Source organism: Gymnoscopelus microlampas, assembly GCF_963454915.1.
Source record: "Gymnoscopelus microlampas genome assembly, chromosome: 16".
NCBI classification, from domain to species: Eukaryota; Metazoa; Chordata; class Actinopteri; order Myctophiformes; family Myctophidae; genus Gymnoscopelus; species Gymnoscopelus microlampas.
The window spans coordinates 46519686-46543508 of record NC_139953.1 but is presented as its reverse complement, the minus strand read 5'-3'; the positions used below and the strand labels follow the sequence as shown (position 1 = coordinate 46543508).

At 43.2% G+C, this 23823-nt stretch overlaps 2 protein-coding genes across 5 annotated transcripts in view; one reads left to right on the top strand and one right to left on the bottom strand.

Annotated features, from left to right (window-relative positions):
- vegfab (vascular endothelial growth factor Ab) overlaps positions 1–4459 on the top strand; it is a 31164-nt gene extending 26705 nt beyond the window's left edge. For 2 of the 4 annotated variants that reach the window (XM_084083254.1, XM_084083256.1), the window contains 2 exons: positions 2293–2436; positions 2892–4456. In XM_084083254.1, coding sequence (XP_083939380.1) covers positions 2293–2436; positions 2892–2913 — 166 coding nt within the window. In that variant the 3' untranslated portion in view covers positions 2914–4456. Of the gene's footprint in view, positions 1–2292; positions 2437–2891 lie in introns of all 4 variants that reach the window. The other 2 variants (XM_084083253.1, XM_084083255.1) reach the window with 2 other exon arrangements.
- Positions 1–23823, bottom strand: part of LOC311063697 (alpha-N-acetylgalactosaminidase-like) — a 102173-nt gene that overhangs the window by 12593 nt on the left and 65757 nt on the right. The gene's annotated exons all lie outside the window — the stretch shown is intronic.

Genomic DNA, 23823 nt, shown 5'->3' with positions numbered 1-23823 from the left:
GGCTTCGACAACAACGACATATAACGGTATAAAAGGAGCTCTGTGTGTGTTTTGCTCGACAAGAGATGAAGAGATGTTGTTGATGTGATGTTTTATCAGTTGGTCTTTGATGTGAAACAATTTGTTTTCTTCATTGGCATTGTTATACAGTTAGCTTAACCACTTGAACCCTAGCGTCCATATTCTGGGGTGAAATTTTTGCGATCTACAAGCTCACAATGCGTCGCGTTCGCGACGCATTGTGAGCTTGTAGATCGACTATTTATTTTTTTCCAGTTCAGGTCCAGTTCTCTGAGACCGGAGGGGTTTGAGTGCTCCACCACTCAAACCCCATATATGGTTGAGTGGAGTCCCTCAGGGCTCTATGCGAGTTTTCTGTTATTGTGGGGACAGCTTTTGCTGTGCATGTAGATCTGCTATTAAGTGCTAAATCTTTCCCCACAATACGGATACTGGGTTTTAAGTGGTTAAGATCAGAGTCGTGGCCTTGACAGACTCTCCAGACAAACTGTTGGCTCGCCCACAATTTTCAAACGCTTCTGCCTTTTTGCACAACAGATTGCACATCGTTGCCGCTTCCGTTTTTGCCTTTGCAGTCGCGTTAAATAAGTTCCCTCTGGAAATCAAGTTAGTCCAAAGCCTAATCTAGCTCGCTGCTTTAGCAGAAATTGTAATTACATCTCGTTTTATTTTGAAATACATTTTGAATGGAATGGAATTGGCGAACAAATGACTGCTTCCTGTGTACGGCTTCTGGTCGCCGTGGTTACACAGACTCTTTGTAGCGTTGGAAGATTGGGGAAGAGCCGTCTGCCTTGAGAGACTATAGTACTACAGGTACTGTCCAAGGTCTGACCTCTGTGAATCACAAGTTTAATTATCTGTGTGCGTTTAACATCAATTTAATGTTTCCCCGTCGAGGGAATTTTAGTTTTTTTTCCTTCCAATAATTCAATAAAGTCAGATGTTTTATCACGGAGCACTGAGCAGACCCTCGAGTCTTCTTTATCAGATCCATATCCACTGCAAACAACGCAATCGTTAAATGAGCCGTCATCCATCTGCTTTGGGAGCACGTCTGCTGTTGTGTGTGGCACGTTGTGGTCCTAAAAGCTTTGCTCACGCATGTTCTAACGCCTAATGTATGCCTCGTCATGCAGCAGTGTCGCTCTGAGCGCTCTGAGAGTACAGCCGATCTACCAGCTCGTCAGGGCTTATAGATGATGAGCTACTTTCCACACGGCACACCCCTGCACGACGACGTGTAAATCACGCTTTAAATACGGACTGTTGGAGGCATGTGTGAGCAACCCAATCAACGACCCCTCCACCACTCCCGCCCCCTCCCTCCCTCCCTCCCTCCCTCCCTCCGGCGGGCGGTAACGAGACCCCTTGTCAACATTGGGGGACAGGGTTCAGGGCGAGTGACACCGAGAGAGAGAGAGAGAGAGAGAGAGAGAGAGAGAGAGAGAGAGAGTGAGGGAGAGAGAGAGGGTGTCCGTGGTGGGGTTGGGTTTTAATTTGTGCTGCTTGGAACTGTGGCCTGACCCATATGTGTGTGGGAACCGCTGTCACGTGGCTGCAGCTACTGTCACAGCCCCGTCTGGCACACCTGGCACACCTGTCACACCTGTCACGCTGGCCAGCGCAGGTTGTAGCATGCAGTGGCGTGCACAGACATTTTGAGGGGCAGGTGCTCAAGTAAATTATAAATGTTTTTGTTTACTTGGTCTGCTCTTTTTCCCCTCTACACCTATACCTCTTTGCCAAAAATAGCCGATCTACAAGCCCACAACGCCTCGCAGCGCGAGGCGTTGTGAGCTTGTAGATCTGCTATTTTTGGCTAAAGTTCTCCTCAGAAAAGGGATGCTAGGTTTCGAGTGGTTATGGTAAAAAGAAAAATCATATCACATAGAACATTTGGCGGACCCCCTGTAGTAACTCTGAGGACCCCCTAGGGGTCCCGGACCCCCTGTTGAAGACCCCTGCTGTAAACTGAAAATGGGCACTTCTGGTCAAGAGGGCAAAGGGCAGGTGCTCTAGCACCACCTAGAGTCTATCTGTGCACGTCCCTGGTAGCATGTGATGATAGGGTCGACAGGTAATGCTTCTGGTGGCAAAAAGTAGAGAGTAATAGTCTCTCTCTGTCTCTCTCTGTCTCTCTCTCTCTCTCTCTCTGCCTCTCTGTCTCTCTCTGTCTCTCTGTCTGTCTCTCTGTCTGTCTCTCTGTCTGTCTGTCTCTCTGTCTGTCTGTCTCTCTGTCTCTCTGTCTGTCTCTCTGTCTCTCTGCAGTGTGTGTGAGCCGTGTTGTGACCATTGCTCAGAGAGGAGGAAGCGGCTGTTCCTTCAGGACCCAGTGACCTGCCAGTGCTCCTGCAAACACACCGACGAATACTGCAAAGAAAAACACCTCGAGCTCAACGAGCGGACCTGCAAGTATGTGCTCTCTCTGGTGTGTGTGGTGTGTGTGTGTGTGTGTGTGTGTGTGTGTGTGTGTGTGTGTGTGTGTGTGTGTGTGTGTGTGTGTGTGTGTGTGTGTGTGTGTGTGTGTGTGTGTGTGTGTGTGTGTGTGTGTGTGTGTGTGTGTGTGTGTGTGCGTGCGTGCGTGCGTGCGTGCGTGCGTGTGTGCGCGCGCAAATGGGAGATTAAACATGTGTACAGTATGGGTGCTCTGGTGGTGCGGGGGGGGGGGTGTGTGTGTGTGAAGTACCTGTACACCACAGGTTTGAATCCTCCGCGGTGCCCCCGGCCGTCTGGGGGAAGTCAGGAATTTGCTTAACGACTAAATTGTGAGAAAACCGAGGAAAGACAATTGGCTGTAATCTAATTTCAAGTAGAAAACAAACATGTTTATGGCCTGTGTCTCTCTCTCCTTGTGTGTCTCTCTCTAGATGTGACAAGCCGAGGAGATGAGAGAGCTGGGAGCAAAAACCAGACGATGACAAAATGAAGGAATATCCCAGAGAAACTTCACACACAGCACTTTGACCTTTGAACTGTAAGCTCCTCCTCTCTGTGGAAAGCATTCCCCTGGACTGAGACACGACAGAGAGCCAAACCAAACGGAGAGAGAGACTCCACGAAACTTGACCGAACGCGTCGTACCTGTTGTAATATCTGTGTGTAAATACCATGAAAAAAAAGTACAGAATGTGTATGCTGCTAAGTAAACCATTATCTAAAAACCCCCGTACCCCCCCCCCCCGACACACGGCTGCCATGTTGGTGTTGCATTTTTAACCGGTTTTAACGGGCCTATGTTGTCGTCTGTGGTCCTTGTTGTCAATTCATTTTTATGCAAAAAATTACTTCACTGGATTATGAGTCTATACTGTGGTTGTGCGTCAATCATAGAAAGACAAAAACCTCCTCACTCTACGTATGCAGTAAGCGATGAAACGGAGGGGCGAGGTTGAAGAAGACACGGGGAACGTCTCTGCTTTTCCCCCCAAAAAAACGACAGTCTGGGCTTCTTCATGCATGGACTTCTGCGTTGGGGGGGCGGGACTCCCGTAGCACCCGCCAGAATGACAGCCAGCCAATGGGAGGAAACCGCGGGAATCGTTCAGTCTTCGTGATGTCACTTCCTTTTTCCGTTGCGAGAAGGTCGTGAGACTTGACGCCGGCCAATAAGACGATGTCGCTTCCGTCGCGGTATAAAACGGTCTGCATTTCTAGCGCGCCCTTTTATTCAAAGTGCGTGGCGCTCCAGGCTCCACCCCCCTTCCACACCGCCGTCGGGCTAGCGGAGGCACCGACCATGTCTTTTGCTCAAAGGACACTCTTCAACGCCAAGCCAGGAGGAGGAGCGGGGGGAATCGAACCGGGAACCTTATACGGTTTGCCAGACTGGCTGTTCTATACCTCCTGAGCAAACCGCCAACCGATCACACGGATGATTGGCCTGCCGGAGAAGAGCATCTGGAGTGCCATATATAGAATATATTATATTTCTAAAGGGATATCATTATAGCTTATATTGGTACACTATAAAATCCTGAGAGCTCATTTAACTCTGAGAGTGCACGGATGCAAATACATTGTGTGCATTTTTCAGAGTTACACGTGGATAACATAAGGATTTTAGTGTGTATAACCTCTGTGAACAAAACCACTGAAAACAATATACTGTAGTTTGATTCCAGAAATTTGAAAAAAATGCTTCTTAAATTATTGTTTTTGTGTTGTTTTTTGTTTTGTTTAGGTTTTGGGAAGGGGGAGGTGGATGGACAACGTAATCTTGTCTTGCAGTTGAACTTAAAGGGCAAGACCACTGTGGTAGAGGTCTGGGTTGTGTAGTTACCTTGCCATGATGTAACTCCAAAGGTGGGCAAGAAATTAAAAAAAATTGCTCCATTGATTAGAAATTGATAATTCAAAATATGCTCCTCATTGACTTACATTGTACGGTAAAACAGCTCTCAAAGTCACTCTTTTAGCACAAAAACGAACGCAAACAAAGTTGATTCAGACAATATAGAGCATCACCAAACCCAGTACTGTTTTTTTTTTTTTAATAAAAATGTCAACTTCCTGTTGATTTTGCCATTTTTAATAAGTAGAAAACCCGGACTGGATCGGCGGATCCGGATCCAGATCTTCAAATAGTAAAATCAGCAGGAAGTTGATATTTTTATTAAAAAAACAAACAGTACTGGGTTTGGTGATGCCCTATATTGTCTGAATCAGCTACGTTTGGGTTCATTTATGTGCTAAAAGAGTGACTTTGAGAGCAGTTTTACCGTACAATGTAAGTCAATGAGGAGCATATTTAGAATTATCAATTTCTAATCAATGGAGCAATTATTTTTGATTTCTTGTCCACCTTTGGAGTTACATCATGGCAAGGTAAATACACAACCCAAACCTCTACCAAAGTGGTCTTGCCCTGTAACACAGAACACATCAATAACTGAACCTTTTTCTCTTGTACGTGTACATAGGTAATATCTCCCTCATGCCATAGTCCCCGCTACATAATTTATAATGCTATAGAGTATTTTTTCAGTATTCAGTCTTCTACCCATATTTAATTTGATCTATTTATATATATATATATATATATACAGTGTTAGGGTACCTGTGGTTTGTCCCATCTCCCCTTTTCTCCTCTCCTCGCCGGTGGCATCAGTCTGCCTCGCTGTGTGCTTTTTTTAAGAAAGAAAGAAAAAGAAAGCTATTATTATGTAAACATTCCCAAAATGGATCATTTGTATTGATGCTCTCTGATCTGCATTGTTCCACCTTTCTTTATATGAGGGTGTTTAGGTGCTGTATGTTAACTTCTTGTACCTTTCGCTATGGCCTTTGTGTGCGTGTGCGTGTGCGTGTGCGTGTGCGTGTGCGTGTGCGTGTGTGTGTGTGTGTGTGTGTGTGTGTGTGTGTGTGTGTGTGTGTGTGTTCTTCGTGTTATTTGTGCATGCGTGTATGAATACACGCTTTTGTGTGTGTGTGTGTGTGTGTGTGTGTGTGTGTCTGTGTGTGTGTGTTCTTCGTGTTATTTGTGCATGCGTGTATGCATACACGCTTTCGCGTGTGTGTGTGTGTGTGTGTGTGTGTGCGTGCGTGCGTGTGTGCGTGCGTGCGTGTGTGTGTGTGTGCGTGTGTGTTTGTGGTACGGTGTGTGGTTGTAAGTACGTACCAGGCCTACGCCAGTGGTGGAATACGTTTTTTTTACTCAACTAAAAGTATCAATACCACAATGTAGAAATACTCCTATACAAGTAAAAGTCCAGAATTCTAAATTCTGAAATTTACTCTCTCTCACTAGTGAAAGTACAAAAGTATTGGTATCAAAATATAAAAAAGTAAAAGTAGTCATTACGGAGAATGCCCCATTTCACAAGTTTTCAAATGTATACAAATCTTTTGAAAGTAGCAGATCTACAAGCTGATGCGGCGCATTGTCAGCTTGTAGATCGGCTATTTTCATGGCCGAAATGTGTATAGGTGCTGAAGTGGTTAATGTATGTTTTGGAGAAGTTGAAGTAAAAAAATAAAAAAAATAATCCATTATATAAAAAAATACTGTACCTCGAAATTTTACCTAAGTACAGTACTTGAGTAAATGTACTTAGTTACTTTGCACCACTGGCCTACGCCTGTCCCGAATCCCCCCCCCCCCCCCCCCCCCCCCGAGCTACAGAATAAACTACTGCTCCGCATGCTCTCAGCATACTGAACCACCAGGAACGCCACCATGTGAAGTCGGGATAAATAGCAAAACTTGCAAACTTTCTGCCATCATCATCATCATCAGCCTTTTGAGTCCACCATACTAGTACTTAACTGTTTCCTCTTCAATATTAACATGTTTCTTCTGTGTATGTAAAGTAGTAAAAAAGCATATTTATTTTCAAATTATATTGTTTTTTATATAAAATAAGGAAAAGGGGTGCTGTGTGTGTTGTGTGAATGCTGTGTGTGTTCTAAGAGGTTCTTAACGAGGGTATAGAGATGCGTGGTGGTCTGCGTGCAGTGGTGGAAAAAGTACTCAATTGCTTTACTTAAGTAAAAAGTATCAATACTGCAATGTCGAAGTACTCTGTTGAGTGAAAGTCCGGAATTTAAAAAAAAAATAAAAGTACAAAACTATTGTCATCAAAATGTACTTAAAATACCAAAAGTAAAAGTAGTCATTATGCAGAATGTCCAATTTTCAAATGTATAAAAATCTTTTGAAAATAGCCGATCTACAAGCTCACAATGCGTCGCATCGCGACGCATTGTCAGCTTGTAGATAGGCTATTTTCAAATGGCCGAAATGTATACAAAGTGGTTAATGTAGGTTTTGTAATAATAATCAAAATCTACAAAGTAACTAGTAACTAAAGTGTGGAGTAGAAGTAAAAGTATTGGCAATTGGAAATACTCAAGTCAAGTACAAATACCTCAAAATTGTAATTAACTACAGTACTTAGTTACTTTCCACCACTGTCTGCGTTGGGCGAGACGGAGACACGAGGACATAACAACGTGTTATAGGAGTCTCTGCCGAGGTGTGTTGGCCAGAAAACGTAACTAATGAAGTCCTGCACGCTTTTAATAGAAAGACAGGCAGAGATATACAGCCTTGTGAATAAAAAGGCACTTTGAAGCAGAGTGTGCGGTGATTTCATCTTTTACGTGGTGGAACAGCAGAGAGTAGCCCTGCCTGAAGAACCAGGAGCCAATCCCGTCGCTGCGTGGCCGCTGGGGTTCCCGTACGAAGGGAAGTAGGAACATGTCATAACGTCAATGTCGGTCAGAAACCTATTATCTCCACATTCTAAGTTTTTGTGTTTTTTCAAAAATGTACACCCTCGATCATACTACAGGGTCACACAAAGGCATCAAAAGTAGCAGATCCACAAGCTTGAAACGCTGCTCGAAGCGACACGTTTCGAGCTTGTAGATCTGCTACTTTTGCTGTTTTGGAATTTGAATCCTGAAAAGTCACAGTTTTGGACATACAGTATGAGGTTTCCAACCGACAGAGACGACAAGATGTACTAAGAAAATGTGTTTCTGTTGCTCGTGCAAAAGAGTGACAATGTTGTGTTGTAGACCGCTGAATCGTTTGCCCTGCAGATATAAACACATTGGGATGCTGCGTTCACACGAGCGGCAACGAAGCGACGGGCTACAATGACGTTTCAGAGGACACCACGTGACATGAAGTCACAAACGTTACGTACGCCTGACACTCTGACGCTGTCACTTTGCTGTGTGACAAAAGCTACAAAACAAAGTTGAGCTGCACGGTTTCAACTTCTTTCCTTTTTTTTTTTCAGTGCTCCAATGACGCGGGGAAAACGTCAATCAATATGTTTTTGTTTCACCATTTCCACTCCCCTATCTCTCTCTCTCTCTCTCTCCACACAATTCCTGCTTGTAAAAACAGGACTTGGAAGTGAGAAAGTGTTTGAGAAATGTATTCACAGAATGTACACGCTCTGAGCTAGTAGATCTGCTATTTGCGCTATTTAAGAAAATGTTGAAACTTTCCAAACAAAACACATGTTTTTATATGACATGCCTAAAATAGCAAGAGAGGTTCGATATATCATTAAATAAATGAAAACAAACTACACTGGTATTATACGGTAGCCTATAAGCTAGACTACTACTTGTAGGCTACAAGCTCTCATTACATCACATCTACTACCAAAGCAGCAGTGAAAACTATATGGCGAAGAGGCGATTTTCCCTTGAGTAGCAAATCTAAGCCTCATGAGACGGGGTTAAGGGAGGGTTGTTGGGTCTTTTGCCATGTTTGTTTTGAAATCACGTCCCTCTTAGCCCCATTGTTAGCTGCTTCCCGCCAGATTAGCTGCTAGAGCCGGAGCTAATGCGGCTACGCAAAAGCTCCGATTCAATGCCCTCTAATAAGCCTGAGTCGCACGCCAGTCTCGCACGCGGAAACAGCCGACGTGCAAGCTCACGACGTGTTACGGTGCAACGCCTCATTAGCTTGTAGATCGGCTATTTCCGGCGCCCAACACAGCTAGCCGCTGCAACTGGGTATTAAATCAAGCTTTACGCGGTGTGTACATGGATATATAGCCCCAACATAATCCTTGTAAACCGTGGGGGCCCCTTTCACCAGGCAAAACACCTCAAAGAATGTCATAAACTGTCTAATCTGTGATTTAGCAGGAACCATGGCTCGCTTGAGGTGAGATAGTTAACCGCCCGTTTCCCCTCTCTCTCTGTGTCAACGTTAGCTATTCTTCATAAGCAAGCAGAAACGCTGGACTTTACTCTGTTGATTTAGCAGCCGTCTCTTGACAGTTTATAAAAAGGATAGTTTCATTGTGTGAACCAGACGCATCTGGTCTCAGTGTTCTCTCCCTACAGATCATAATAATATGACTGAAACGTCAGCCTGATTCTTCTTGTCTTTGTTTCTGCTTGCAAGTGAATATATACAGTGGTGGATAAAGTATAGATACTCAAGCCCAGTGCTTGAGACAAAGTATAGATACTCCTAGTCAAACTTTACTCAACTACAAGTGAAAGTTGCTCTGTCAAATGTACTTGAGTTAAAGTGCCGGACTACTTGATTTTAAAAAAGTATTCAAAAGTGCATGCTTTTAAAATGGTTAAGTATTCGAAAGTACAAATTATGAAGTACATTTGCCTTTTCATATCAAAGCATTGCTGTAATTTCAAAGAACTTAAAAAAATTTAATTTTCCATATTTTTGGAATTTTGCAGTGGAAATGTAGTGGAGTCAAAAGTACAATTTGTCTTTGAAATGTAGTGTAGTGAAAGTCTTAAGCTTCCAAAAACAATACACAGATATTCAAAAAATACTTTTTATTTGGTGACATCACATAAAAATGATGCTTTATGTCTCACTAGAATGAGGGAGTTTATCCACCGCAGCTGTTTAGCAATAGTAGATGTTCCACAACCACTTTTTATTATTGGATGTTACCGTCTCATTGACCTCAACACCGATGACACTGGCTTTAGATTTTACTTAAGTTTTGTGGACCAACTCTTTTAGGCATTTTCAAATGTTCTCTTTGCCTCTGTGATCATTCCGTAAACTTTATTTCTTAGTCTCAAAATTATACATTTGTCCAATGTTTGTTTAGTTCTCACTGGGCCACTTTGAACAGAAAAGCACCATTGAAATGCTTAAGCCAGCAGTTCTCAAAGTGGGGCCAGGGGTCCTTGAGGGCGTTCCAGGACCCCCTGAACACCCTCAATGACCCTATTGCAAAATGTGTTAGTACAGAATCACAATCATTCTAACCACTTTGTCTATATTTCATACGTTGGCTGTTCAAAAATAGCCGATCTACAAGCCTCATATACAGTATCTATCTTTTGAAGTCATTGAACATTGAAGTCTCGAAGGTGTTTGGAAATGTTTAACACAAGTCTTCTCTTCTGGGGGGTCCCTGGCACAAAATATGTATTTTCTGATAAGGGGTCCCCGCAGCCAAATAAATATAGATTTGAGGGTCCTTGAACCCCTGGCTTAAGCGCTTCATCAACGTTGTGACACTCTAAAACCCTGGATTGTTTTGTTATTTTTATTTTATTTTATTGTTTATTTTGTATTGGATTACGCTGTGTGTTTACTGTCCACCACTGCTTGCACAGTGAGTATATGGCAGTAGTTTTTTTTGCTGGGGAAAAAAATAGTACAAAAGATGATTTAGTGAGTTTTCAGCGTCAGAAAAACAAACAGTGACCCCCTGCGGGGGTGTGGAAGTGGAACTATACGTGGGCTGCTGATTCCACTGCAGCTTATCTTTACAGGACTCTAGCAGTGGTTTTCAACCAGTGTTCCGGGGACCACCAGTGGTCCTTGGGGGGGTTACCAGGGGGTCCCCAGCAAAATGAGTTAACATAGCGTCACAATCATTTTAACCACTTAGCTTTGGCTATTCAAAAATAGCAGATATACAAGCTCATAGCGTGGCACCGATCTTGAAAATGTGTGCAAATCTTTGAATATATATATAATTTATAAAGCGAACATTTTTAACTCAAATCTTTGCTTCTGGGTGTCCCTGGCACAAAACGTTCTCAGATGGGGGTCCGCGGCCAAATTTATATCAATTTAGGGGTCCTTGGCATGAAAAAGGTTGAAAACCACCGCTCTATAGGAAGTTGTGTTTATTATAGGCCACACATCTCTCTGCCTCTTCCATCACTTATACTTACTTGTATAATCTAAATATCTGGAATACCTCAGATCCCATGGGTGCTGCTGAATACCCTATAGCATGCCAAGAGCTATTTTGTGAAACAAATTAATCATGATTTTATGTGCTCCCTTAAAACACATTACCCACATATATGCCCTTAGACCTAAGTAGCAACAAGGCAAGATAGAGAGATAAGTGCAGAGAAAACACGCGCACATGCACGCACGCACGCACGCACGCACGCACGCACGCACGCACGCACGCACGCACGCACGCACGCACGCACGCACACACACACACACACACACACACACACACACACACACACACACACACACACACACACACACACACACACACACACACACACACACAGATAGACAGACGTGTGTGTGCTGCAAATAAACAAAACATTTTGGCAATTAGACTCCGTTAACATTTAACGTACATATAGCATACATGAATGCAACGTGCATATGTATAAGATTTGCTTTTAATAGGGAGAACCCCCCCGGAGTCTAGACGCTGGTGGTGGCAGTGCAGATGAACCTTCGTCCTTCTCAACTCTAGACCAGTGGTTTTCAACCAGTGGTCCGGGGACCACCTGTGGTCCTTGAGGGAGTACCAGGGGGTCCCCAGCAAAATTAGTTAATAGCGTCACAATCATTTTTAACCACTTATAGCTTTGGCTATTCAAAAATAGCAGATCTACAAGCTCATAGAGCGGCACCGAGTGCCGCTCTATGAGCTTGTAGATCTGCTATTTTAGAAAAACCTTGAAAAAGTGTGCATATCTTTGAATATTCACATTTTTTTAAAGCGAAAATTAACTGATATCTTTGCTGCTGGGGGTCCCTGGCACAAAACATTTTCAAATGGGGGCCCGCGGACAAATGTATATCAATTTAGGGGTCCTTGGCATAAAAAAGGTTGAAAACCACTGCTCTAGACGATAAAGACTTGGTGGAGTTGGGGATGGAGGTGGGGTTGCTTGTTGCATGCTGGAAAGAGAAAACAAGTGTCAGAGGCAGTGATATTTAAAGAGGCGGTGCCATGGTTTTGCACTTTTTCTGTTTTTCATGTGTCTATGAGGTTGATAGAACTTCATTAAGCCCCCTGGTGGTGTTTGTATGGTGTTTTATGTCTTCTCTGACAATCTTTTTCTTCCTGGAGGCTGAAACCTTGAGGGTCAAACGTGCCAATAGAAAAACAGCGCTTTAGCGACACGGTAAAAACATACCCTCCCCCTCATTATCATAACACAACAGGTGTGTGCATGAGGAGGAGGAGGGACTAGGACAGGTGGGTGGTGCTAAGGTGTTGGAGGAGGTGCTAAGGTGAGAACCAGCAGGTATACTTAATAAACTGGAGGCGTGTCCACAGAAAAACATAATTTTAACACTTTCTGTACACTTTTTTGAAAAAAAATCTTCCTCCTAGTATAACCATACCTGATGATTATGTTTTAGGGGGGGGGGGGGAAATCCCTGAAAACCACGGCACCCCGTCTTTAAAGGCAGAGTCCGGTTGCATGATTGGCCGACAGCAGATTGGCAGATTAGAACACTTAATTAGCTGTGAATGACAACAGAGATCTTCCATATTGAATTTACACGTGGAGCTACATGATGACGTGTCACATGTAGCCATGATGACGTGTCAAACAGGTCCTTTATAAGGGGTCATGCAGACAAACACCTGAGTGTATAGAGTGTATAGTGTATAGAGGTGTATAGAGGCTCTACAGTATGCGAGGAACTCATACTGCGGTTTTCCACTACTAAAATACACTAAATAATAATGTCATTTGGTAAATCACTATCACGGCGGGAGGTTACTAACAAAAACGATGAGATTCATATTTACAACATCCGAAAAGAGCAGAGATATCGGCTGGAACACAGACTTCGGAATCACGAATCGCAGAAATTCGACGCAATCGCAGACGCGTACGAAAAGGACGCGGCCAAGCACGACTCTCCGGACAACTCTACGGGCGACTCTCTGGACGACTCGCTGGACGACCCACTGGACGACCCCGAAGCTCACATGAAGAGTAATTGCCCCCGGAAGAAATACCTTCTCAGAGAGCTGTCCAGCCAGGAGATCGGACGGACGTCCAGCAAGCCGCTGATGGAGGAGTTCAACGAGGAGCGCACCGACTGGAGACTCAGCTACCCCCGACGCATCTGCGAAATCACCAAGCACATGGAGGTGCCCGGCGCCGCCTGGCTGCACCGCTGCTCTTACGGTGGCCGCCAGAAGGACCCGAGGCTCTGGAGGTGACCACTCCACTCCGTGTTGGTCGAGCTACTTTTAAATACCACTTAGACCCTATAACGGCCTATAGGGAACTTTAGACATAAAGTACCAGGTCTACACGCTGTGGGCTTGTAGATGTTGTCTACGGCTATTTCACCGAAGATATTTGCCGCAGAGGGACATACTAGTGGACCTAGTATAGAATATATAGGGTTTAAGTGAGGTTAAAAAGGCTGGTTAGCCTATACTCTTCATAAAAATACACAGAGCTCTATATCAAAATGTACTTAGTAACAGTAGCTAGCTACTGTACATTGAAGCTACTTTATCAACCAAATCAGAGCAAACGTATTTGTATAAAGCACAGGTAAAAAAAAACTGTCATTCCGAAAGTGCTGTACAGATTATAACCATAATATATATATATCGAGACATAAGTGATTCAGAGGCACAAATCAGCAATAAGACACACAAATAAACCATTATTTAAAACAATACAAATCAACCATATCAGTGTGATTCAAAAGCTAATAAAAGGACGTCTTGAGCCTGGAGAAGATTAGATGGAGGGAGAGCCGATCTGACGGTTCCACAGTCCAGGGGCAGCGGCAGTCTAGCGGTCAGGTCACCCCTCAGCTTTGACAGCTTGTAGCACCGAGTCAGCTGACCCGAGGGACCTGGAGGAAGGAAGAGACGTTAAGCCGTCAGCATTGAGGGGGGCCAGCCCGTGGAGGACTTTATACACAAACAGGAGAACCTCAAAATTGACTGTGCCAGACCATACTGGCAGCCAGTGGAGAGAGGGCAGGATAGGGGAAAGGCGTTGGGTAACATGGCCCTTCTTCCTGGGAGAAGTCAGGAAGGACTCAGGAGCCTGGCCACAGCTGTTGGACCAGTCGCAAGCGGGATTCTTTAAAGACGGGGTGCCGTGATTTTTTCCCCCCTAAAACATAATCATCAGGTATTATGGTTATACTAGGAGGAAGATTTATTTCAAAAAAGTGTACAGAAAGTGTTAAAATTATGTTTTCATGTGGACACGCCTCCAGTTCATTAAGTATACCTGGTTCTCACCTTAGCACCTCCTCAACCACCCTAGCACCACCCACCTGTCCTAGTCCCTCCTCCTCCTCATGCCCACACCTGTTGTGTTATGATAATGAGGGGGAGGGTATATTTTTACTGTGTCATTAAAGCACTGTTTTTCTATTGGCACGTTTGACCCTCAAGGTTTCAGCCTCCAGGCAGAAACTCAAAATAGTCAGAGAAGACATAAAACACCATAAAAAACACCACCAGGGGGCTTAATGAAGTTCTATCAACCTCATAGACACATGAAAGACAGAAAAAGTGCAAAACCATAGCACCGCCTCATTAAAATTGACTGTGCCAGACCATACTGGCAGCCAGTGGAGAGAGGGCAGGATAGGGGAAATGCGTTGGGTAATATGGCCCTTCTTCCTGGGACCAGTCAGGAAGCGGACTCAGGAGCCTGGCCGCAGCTTTTGGACCAGTCGCAAGCGGGATTCTTTAAGACACACATACGGGTATTTCGGGGCGTGGCCAGAATCCGCCATTCCTTCACCGGGTGAAACAACACAGCTTTCACCATTGGAATTGCATTACGGAACGCACACATTGTTACTTTTTGTGCGTTTGTTTCGTCATAGCTCAACATATGGTAAATTGTAGTGCGGGTTGAGTGTGGGTTGAGATGCTCTCATCACTGATGTAATTCAGAGGTGGAGAAAGAACTAAAAAGAAAGTGAGTTGCCCCCCCCCCCGGGACCCCAAACAACGCTCCTGCATTGTGACTCTTTAACCCCAGCATACTTATTGTGGGGAAAGCTTTCGCTGAAAATAGCAGATGGACAAGCTCACAATGCCAGCTTTCCCCACAATAACAGAAAGGACACTAGCATAGAGCCCTCAGCCCTGAGGGACACAGCAAGGTTATTATAGTTAATCAAAACTAACAGAATAATGAAAAACTAGATAAAGACACATGTTAGACAGACAACCGAATCAAACTGTACTGTTTCAAAAAACGAAATAAAACTAGCAAACCTGCTTAAAAACAAAGCAATAAAAACAATAAAAAAATAAACTTGATAATGGAAATGAGCTCTGAGTTTTTTTTTAATGTATGCTCCTTTTGACAGATGTACAAATAAACATGTTTTCAATGAAATAAAATACAAATCTATCAAACAGAAAATACAAACTAATTAAAAATGCAAAACTATAATAACCGAGCAACACCTTTCTACTACTCCCCCCCTTCGGTTCAACAGATGAATATTGTGAAAATAGCCGATCTTGTGAGCTTGTAGATTGGCTATTTTCACAATCTTTCTAATTTTATTTGACAATTTGGCGAATGTTTGACCAGTTTTTATAGTATGGTTTGTTGTTTATTTTTGATGCAGTAATGGTCTTTTTTCTTTTCTTTCTTTTTGAGGTATTAAAAAGTCATTAAATTGTCACTTCATCTGCTGAAAATAGCAAACAACACTATTTTCCTGAGAAAGCCTTTGGAAGTCTCTTATCAAGTTGCATGGAAGGCTTTCTTAAAAGATGAAGTTTAATATGCAACAAAATGTTATACTATATTTGTAGTGGGGACCCCTGCTTTGCCTCTTTCAGCTAAGGGGTCCTTGGCCTGACAAATGTGGAAGAGCCCTGTTTGATACAAGACCATGTTGACCGTAATAATGTGGACACTATCTACAGGCAGCCAGTCAGTTCAATCTAGTGTAGGCTGCAGTATTTTAGGCAGTGGCGTGCACAGACATTTTGAGGGGCAGGTGCTCAAGTGCTAAATTATACTTTTTTTTGTTTACTTGGTCTGCTCTTTTTTCACAAAAGGGCACTTCCGGTCAAGAGGGCAAAGGGCAGGTGCTCTAGCACCACCTAGAGTCTATCTGTGCACGTCCCTGTGCACAGATTAAGACGCAATTATTATTCAAATTGAAGGAGCCGATATAAATGTCTACCATTCTGATGAACATTCTGTGTGCATGCATTTTTCATCCTTTGGCTACAATGTCCTTATTTATTTTAATAAGCATTAATTAACCTAATAATGATGTTGGCTAACGACTACAAATGTTTGACTTTCCTATACCATGCCAAAGAATCTGCACCAATGTTTATTTGCCAACTGCCTGCAGGCCAACCTTTTGTTTTTAAATGTTTTTATTTCATATTTTTTTTATATTTAACCTTGGGTTTTCTTTGGGGACTGACCAGCCTGCATAACATGGTACACAGGGGAATAGAAGCATTGACAGTGGCGTCAGTTCAGCAAAAGCTAAGGTATGGCAGCATGCACGCGACCTCATGCACGCGCGCGAAAATTTTGTGCGGTTCTGGGCGGGTTGGGTTCGTTTTTTTCCAGTTTCTGGTTACTTTATTTCGGTTTTAGGGTTAGGATTCGGGTTAGGTTAGGGTTATGTTATTAGGTTTCGAGAGCCTATCAGGCTTCGAACCCTATTACATCTGTAAGAGTTCATTATTCTTCCGCCGGTTTTGCCAGTTCTGGCCTAACCGCCTGGTCACTTCTTATGAAATTCGGCAATATGGTAGAGGGCTATGCCAAACGGCGAAAACCCGAAACTCACAACCATTGGCCAAAGGGTGGCGCTGTAGCACTCAATTGAAAATGCCAACTTTGAACAGGTACAGCTCATGCCCTGTTCGACCTACAGCCATGAAACTTCGATACACACATGCGTCTCCTCATGCCTAACAACTTTCACTGTTTGACTTTTGACCTCTGACCTTTAGATCTCCCACCATTTCGAATTCTATGAAAAGCAGTAAAAAGCAGTAAAAAGCCTACTCCTCCTGGGATTTATGAGCAATCTGTACGAAACTGTATACACATGAACTTTGGACCAATGCCGACAGACGTAACCAAGCGGATTTTCCATAAGTGAAAACGTTAAGCTTTTATAAGCCAATGAAAATTGCAGCTTTTTTTAAATTATTCATCTGCCCCTAACACATACATGCAGACTCACATTTGTTTGACACTTTGCAATATTGTAGAGGGTCCTTCCAAGTATCACTGAAACCAATCTTACTCCAATTGGTCAAAGGGGGGCGCTATAGCAATTTTTTGAAAATGCAAACTTTAAACAGGCAAAAGTCATGCCTCGTTTGGCCGACAGCCGTTAAACCTGCTTACACATGTGCCTTGACTCATGAGGAACACATGTATCACTTTGACCAGTAAGCTCTGCCCTTAGATTGTCTGCAATTTTGAGCAGTTTGAAAAACATTTAAATCCAGGATTTCTGAGCAATTTGCATGAAACTGTGTCAAATACATGTTTGAGGCCCTTTTTCACAGGTTCAGGTGTGTTGGTTCAATAGCTTGATCGCTTAATCATCTGCCTTGAAACCATAGGGTAGCCGGTTCGAATCCCACCTCAGGTAGACTTAATTATAATTGCATTGCACACAACATGACTATATCAATGAATACATGTGCAATTGTTAAAGATGACGAGAAATGCATACTTGAAAGTAGTTATTTTCAATGTATGACGTACTTCATTCGCGCTTTTGTTTTGTTTTGTTGGATTCTCCCTTTTCACTGTCTAAGGCTGTGTATTGGATAGCTCCACCAGTAGAGTGTGAGTCTCATGTGCCGAAGGTCCCTGGTTCGAATCCCACTTATTACAGTTCACATTTAAATTGCATTGTACAAAACATGACCCTGTTAATTCAGACAAGTGCAATGTTTAGACAATAACACGAAATGCTTTTGAGAGTAGTTTTTTTTTATGTATGACATACTTTCTTAATAGCCGATCTACAATCTCACACCTTTTTATATAGCAACGCGTTGTGAGCTTGTAGATCGACTATTTTCCACTAGTTTCCATTCCGAAATATATTGAGCAGTTTGAAAAACATTTAAACCAAGGATTTCTGAGCAATTTGCGTGAAAGTGTGTCATGTGTGTGAACTCCCTTTTCACTAGTACAGGTCTGTTGGCCAAATGGCTTAATCATCTGCCTTGAAACCACAGGGTTCCTGGTTCGAATCCCACGTCATGTAGAATTCATTATAATTGCATTGCACACAACATGACTGTATCAATGAATGCATGTGCAATTGTTAACCAGTAAACTCCGCCCTTAGATTGTCTGCAATTTTGAGCAGTTTGAAAAACATTTAAATCCAGTATTTCTGAGCAATTTGCGTGAAAGTGTGTCATGTGTGTGAACTCCCTTTTCATCAGTTCGGGTCTGTTGGCCCAATGGCTTAATCATCTGCCTTGATACCAGAGCGTCGCCGGTTCAAATCTCACCTCATGCAGACCTCAACTCAATTGCATTACACACAACATGACTGTATCAATGAATAAACATGCAATTGTTAAATGAAACGCTTATTGAGAGTAGTTGTTTTCAATGTATGATGTACTTCATTCCCTCTTTTGTTTTGTTTTGTTTTGTTGGATTCTCCCTTCTCACTGACCAAGGCTGTGGATTGAATAGCTTGATCAATACAGTGTTAGTCTCATGTGCCAAAGGTCCACGGCTCAAACCCCACTTGTCACAGTTTACATTTAAATTGCATTATGCAAAACATGACCCTGTTAATTCAGACATGTGCACTTTGCTCTCTCTCTCTCTCTCTCTCTCTCTCTCTCTCTCTCTCTCTCTCTCTCTCTCTCTCTCTCTCTCTCTCTCTCTCTGTCACAGTCTGTCTGTCTGCCTGTCTGCCACTCTGTCACTGTCTGTCTGTCTGCCAGTCTGCCACTCTGTCACTGTCTGTCTGTCTGTCTGTCTGTCTGTCTGCCAGTCTGTCACTCTGTCACTCTGTCACAGTCTGTCTGTCTGCCTGTCTGCCACTCTGTCACTGTCTGTCTGTCTGCCAGTCTGCCACTCTGTCACTGTCTGTCTGTCTGTCTGTCTGCCAGTCTGCCACTCTGTCACAGTCTGTCTGTCTGTCTGCCAGTCTGCCACTCTGTCACTGTCTGTCTGTCTGCCAGTCTGCCAGTCTGCCACAGTCTGTCTGTCTGCCAGTCTGCCACTCTGTCACTGTCTGTCTGTCTGCCAGTCTGCCACTCTGCCACTCTGTCACAGTCTGTCTGTTTGTCTGTCTGCCACTCTGTCACAGTCTGCCAGTCTGCCAGTCTGTCACAGTCTGCCACTCTGTCACTGTCTGTCTGTCTGTCTGCCAGTCTGCCAGTCTGCCACAGTCTGTCTGTCTGCCAGTCTGCCACAGTCTGTCACAGTCTGCCAGTCTGCCAGTCTGCCACTCTGTCACAGTCTGCCAGTCTGCCACTCTGTCAAAGTCTGCCAGTCTGCCAGTCTGCCAGTCTGCCACTCTGTCAAAGTCTGCCAGTCTGCCACTCTTGTCACAGTCTGCCAGTCTGCCATTATTCTCGAAACCGCTAATTGCTGCTTGCAGCTATATTTTAATTCTTATTTTTGCCTGATTTTCCCGATTTATTATCAAAAAAGTACTTCTTTTTTTTTTCTTCCCTGGAGCCAGGGTATGGCAGCTGCAATAGCCTGCCATACCCAATTGACGCCCCTGAGAAGCAAGCTGTTTTGTGTTATCCGAGCGGGGGCTTTTAAATGTTTTTATTTTAATTTTTCATAATAACCTTGGGTTGTCGCCACGACCGCTGTCATTCATTTGTATTCCATAGAAAAGTCAGCTTTTGTCTTCTATGGAAGTGAGTCATGCACCGAAACTAGGCGATCTACAAGCTTACAACACGCGTGTTGTAAGCTTGTAGATCGCCTATTTACAGTTATTAGTTATTCAAAGATTAACTCTCTCACTGCCAGACTTATTTATGGCCGCATTTGCCCACTGCCAGACATTTTTCTTACCTTTTTCAAGTATTCACAGAATTTTTATCTTGGGTTCTGAACATATATATTTACAGTCCAGAACTGACACAATCCATGGTTAACATGACCTACTGTATGCCCTCTATATCAGCTGTCTGTTTCTATGCTGTGTACACACACACACACACACGCACGCACGCACGCACGCACGCGCGCACACACACGCACACACACACACACACACACACACACACACACACACACACACACACACACACACACACACACACACACACACACACACACACACACACACACACACACACACACACACACACACACACACATTCACTCAGAGACTTGTTCACATCATCACCCAACAGCACCAGCCAGGCGCGTTAATCCCGGGGGGGGGGGGTTTGTCTCCCCCTAGCTTCAGATTGGACCCCCCCAAGTCAGATTGGACCCCCCCAAGTAATTTAGAATTATAAATACTTATTTAATAGAATCTGAACCCACTTTCGAAATCATGCACTCATAAACACGATGCATTTTGTTTACAAGAATTTGGGGACTGACCAGCCTGCATAACACCGTACACAGGGGAATAGAAACAAGCTGTTTTGTTTTATCCGAGCGTTACCTCCCATATCATCAATAAAACCAATGACACATTGAATGGTGCTGTGGCCTTTTCTCGCTTAGATTGATTGTTGAGCTATGATTGACTACTCCCCAAATCGGACATGGGGAGTATATATATAGTATTTGGGGTTGGACTTTCATAAAAGACACACAGAACAGACACACACACACACACACAGAGGCAACTTGCACTTTATTATAACGATGAACATGTTTGGACCATACATCATAAAGGTGAGTGAGAGAGGGACATTGGCTTGAGCTCTAAAAGACATTTGAATGATTATTCCAGCTTTAACGTTTAGTTTTATACAAGATAAAACACTTGAAAACTTGCATTTTAAATAATTCTATCAATTTACAGTGAGTCCGTGTCTTGCGTTCTTCCCTTTACAGGTTCTGCTACTGGGACTGCTTTGTGTCCCCATGTTGATGTCCACGTTGCCATGCTTTGATGAAGACAAGCTGGAGGAGAGAGCTGAAAGGAAGCTTAGACGCCACTACCTACAGCCGTCTGAACCAGAGGTTCATACTGAGCCTGACGCTCCCAAAACCTGTCCCATCGACCTCTATGGAAAACTACCTGAGGACATCAGCACCCGCTCCCTCTCACCCTGGAGATACATGTAAGCTGTGTCCCACTTGTTTTCATGTTTATTTTTGATTGATTGATTGATTGATCGATTGATCGATTGATCGATTGATTAAAAAGTGAATACATAAAAATATGTTTGTATGTATAAGGATAAAACCAAAAAAAAGTGGGAGTTAGCAGAGACGCACAGAAAGTTAATTAATAATACATGTATTCATTCATTTCCATTGTACTAGACCGCTAAAATAACAAGAAACAACAGGTATACAGTATTCTGTATATATGTGACCTGCTACGACTCAACACAATTATGGTTATGGTTATGGCTCTGGTTATGGTTATGGCTTTTCAGCAAGATTTTTATGGAGAACTTTGACGTAAACAATGGAGCTAATCGACCTCAGGCCTTCAGCATGCTATAAAGTCTCTGCCGCTGCCTCTGGTAGAATAGCTGTGTAAGACGTCACTAACCTTAGAAACACAACTGACTGAGTAGCACTTTGTTTACTATCCTGTGGACCATTCACACATTATGTGATGACATGGTCCTCTCCTCCACTAAAATGAGTAGAAGATGTGGATCAACAGAACTAATTTATTGTGTGAGTGGGTATTAGGGATGCTAGTGTAACAGTATGCACACGCATAACCAAAATGACATTGAACAAGTGCCCCTGACAAATTATTTCACAGGGACTTGTCCATTGAGATAACTTTGGGTGCCATACTGTACTCTCTCCTGCTCTCACCAGATATTAAGCTTATTGTTTCTCTGTGAGACTGGAAAATAAGCTTTCATATCCAGGGATCATTCTATGTACGTTGAACATTGATGAGGAATTATTGAAATGGACACGTATAAGTCATGACTGAATTGTCTGGTCGCCTTACAGCCGCGAAACCAGAGAAGACCGCTTCCCACGGACGCTGGCCGTGGCCCAGTGCCTGTGTGAAGGATGCATCATCGTGTCCCATGAGGAGAACGCACGACACCACCATACAGGCTACAACTCTGCACTCATTAAGCAAAGCAGGGGGGTTCTTAAAAAGGAACTGTGTGAGGATGGGAAAAGATATCACCTTGTACCAGCACTTGAACTGGTGGCAGTTGGTTGCACATGTGTCAAACCCAGGACTGTGTAGGAACATGTCATGAACCAGTGGATTTCTAACTTTAAGTTACTCTTTTGAGCGACCTGCCAGCAGACACCTGCTGACAGGTGTGTGCCAGTCACAGGTGCACCTGAGCTGTGTTGCTCATTCCACGATTGCACAATCCTTGCAGGTCATACCTCGTTGTAAAGGTGACTAATCAATGATAAAAACGATATAAAACACAATACCAATTGGTATTATTGAAAGAAATAAGCAACCAAAGTTAAGTCTCCGAACTTTTTGTGAGGAGTTCATATGAGAGGTTTCAATGAATAAGTGTGTTGTGCCAGTCAGTTTAAACACTTTTTATATATTTAATTTAATGTAATTCATATTTAAAACGGATTTGTAAAGATGGCCATTTAACAGAGGAATACAGAATGCTGTGGTGAGTTCTGAATGGAGCATCATGTAGCACAGAGGAAACCAAACTTTTTAGTTCAAGACCCAAATGACAAATTAGACGTTTGCCCAGGACCAAAACTAACTTCGGTTCAGCCGAATACTACATGTTTCTATTTATTAGATTTTTAAATTGTATTCATGAAATACATTTGAAAAATGTTGGAATTGTTCTTAATTGATGAAAAGTTGTGATTTTATTTTGTTTAAAACTTTGTTTAATATTTTTTTACATAATATATATATTTTTTTTTAAATATAGGAAGGAAGCAAATAAGGGGATATTTACTCGCAACCCGTACAACTTGGTCCACGAGCCGAAGCGTCGGGACCCATGTTTGAGTCTCATCACTAATGTTCTGCTGCAGTGATAGCAGAGAGGACAGCAGAGTGAGAACGTGAGGTCTATACATGACATCATCGTAATCAAACATGGGAAGACTTATCAAGTGTGAATAGAGCCGTGGGAACACCCCGCCCAGATCATTACCCCGACCCAACCCTGTAACCCAACATGCCTGGACGTCACCGGGCCCAGGCCAGCTCTGAATACACAGTAGAGACAGACATGCTTGTATCTCTCTGTGTCGTTCTATTTTTATGATATAAACTACACTGCTGTTATACCTGCTGTTATTGTTATTGCTGTCATCACAGTTTTACTATTGTTGTTGATATTGCTTGTATCTCCCCCCCCCCCCCCCCCCCCCTCTCTCTCTCTTACAATTACAATTTTTTCCAATTTCACTTGTTTACCCTGTATCCTTTATGAGTTCTATCTTCTGATTGGATGGAATTGGTGAGGTCCTGATGACTCATCATGTAGCACAAGATCAGAAATGTTTTTTTTTTGCCCTGATCCATTCAATGACATTCTGTCCAGTGTTGCCATGTCTGCTTATTGTAAGTGACTTTGGGCTTAGTTTTCTGTAAAGTTGCTTGTAAATATTGGTAGTTGACGGTTGCGTTTTTTTGGGCTTGTTTGCAAAATGTAGAACTTTTTGGGCTTGTTTCCTAATGTTGTTTAAACCAGTGTCTCTCAAACATTTTCACGTGAAGGATCCCCAAATTCTTTTGGCCTTGTTTTCAGTGATTCTGTCCAATCCTGACTGGAAGATATCAAAGCCGTTGTTTAGTGCCAAGAAGTTGTCCACAGATTTTTCAATGATTTCTCAGACGGCAGGTTTGAAACACCTTTCATTAATGGTTATTCTTCTTCTAAGAGTGGCTTGATGACTGTAGTTTTCAGGGCCATGTGGGAAGCAACCTGAGAAAAGAGAAGAGTTGACAAT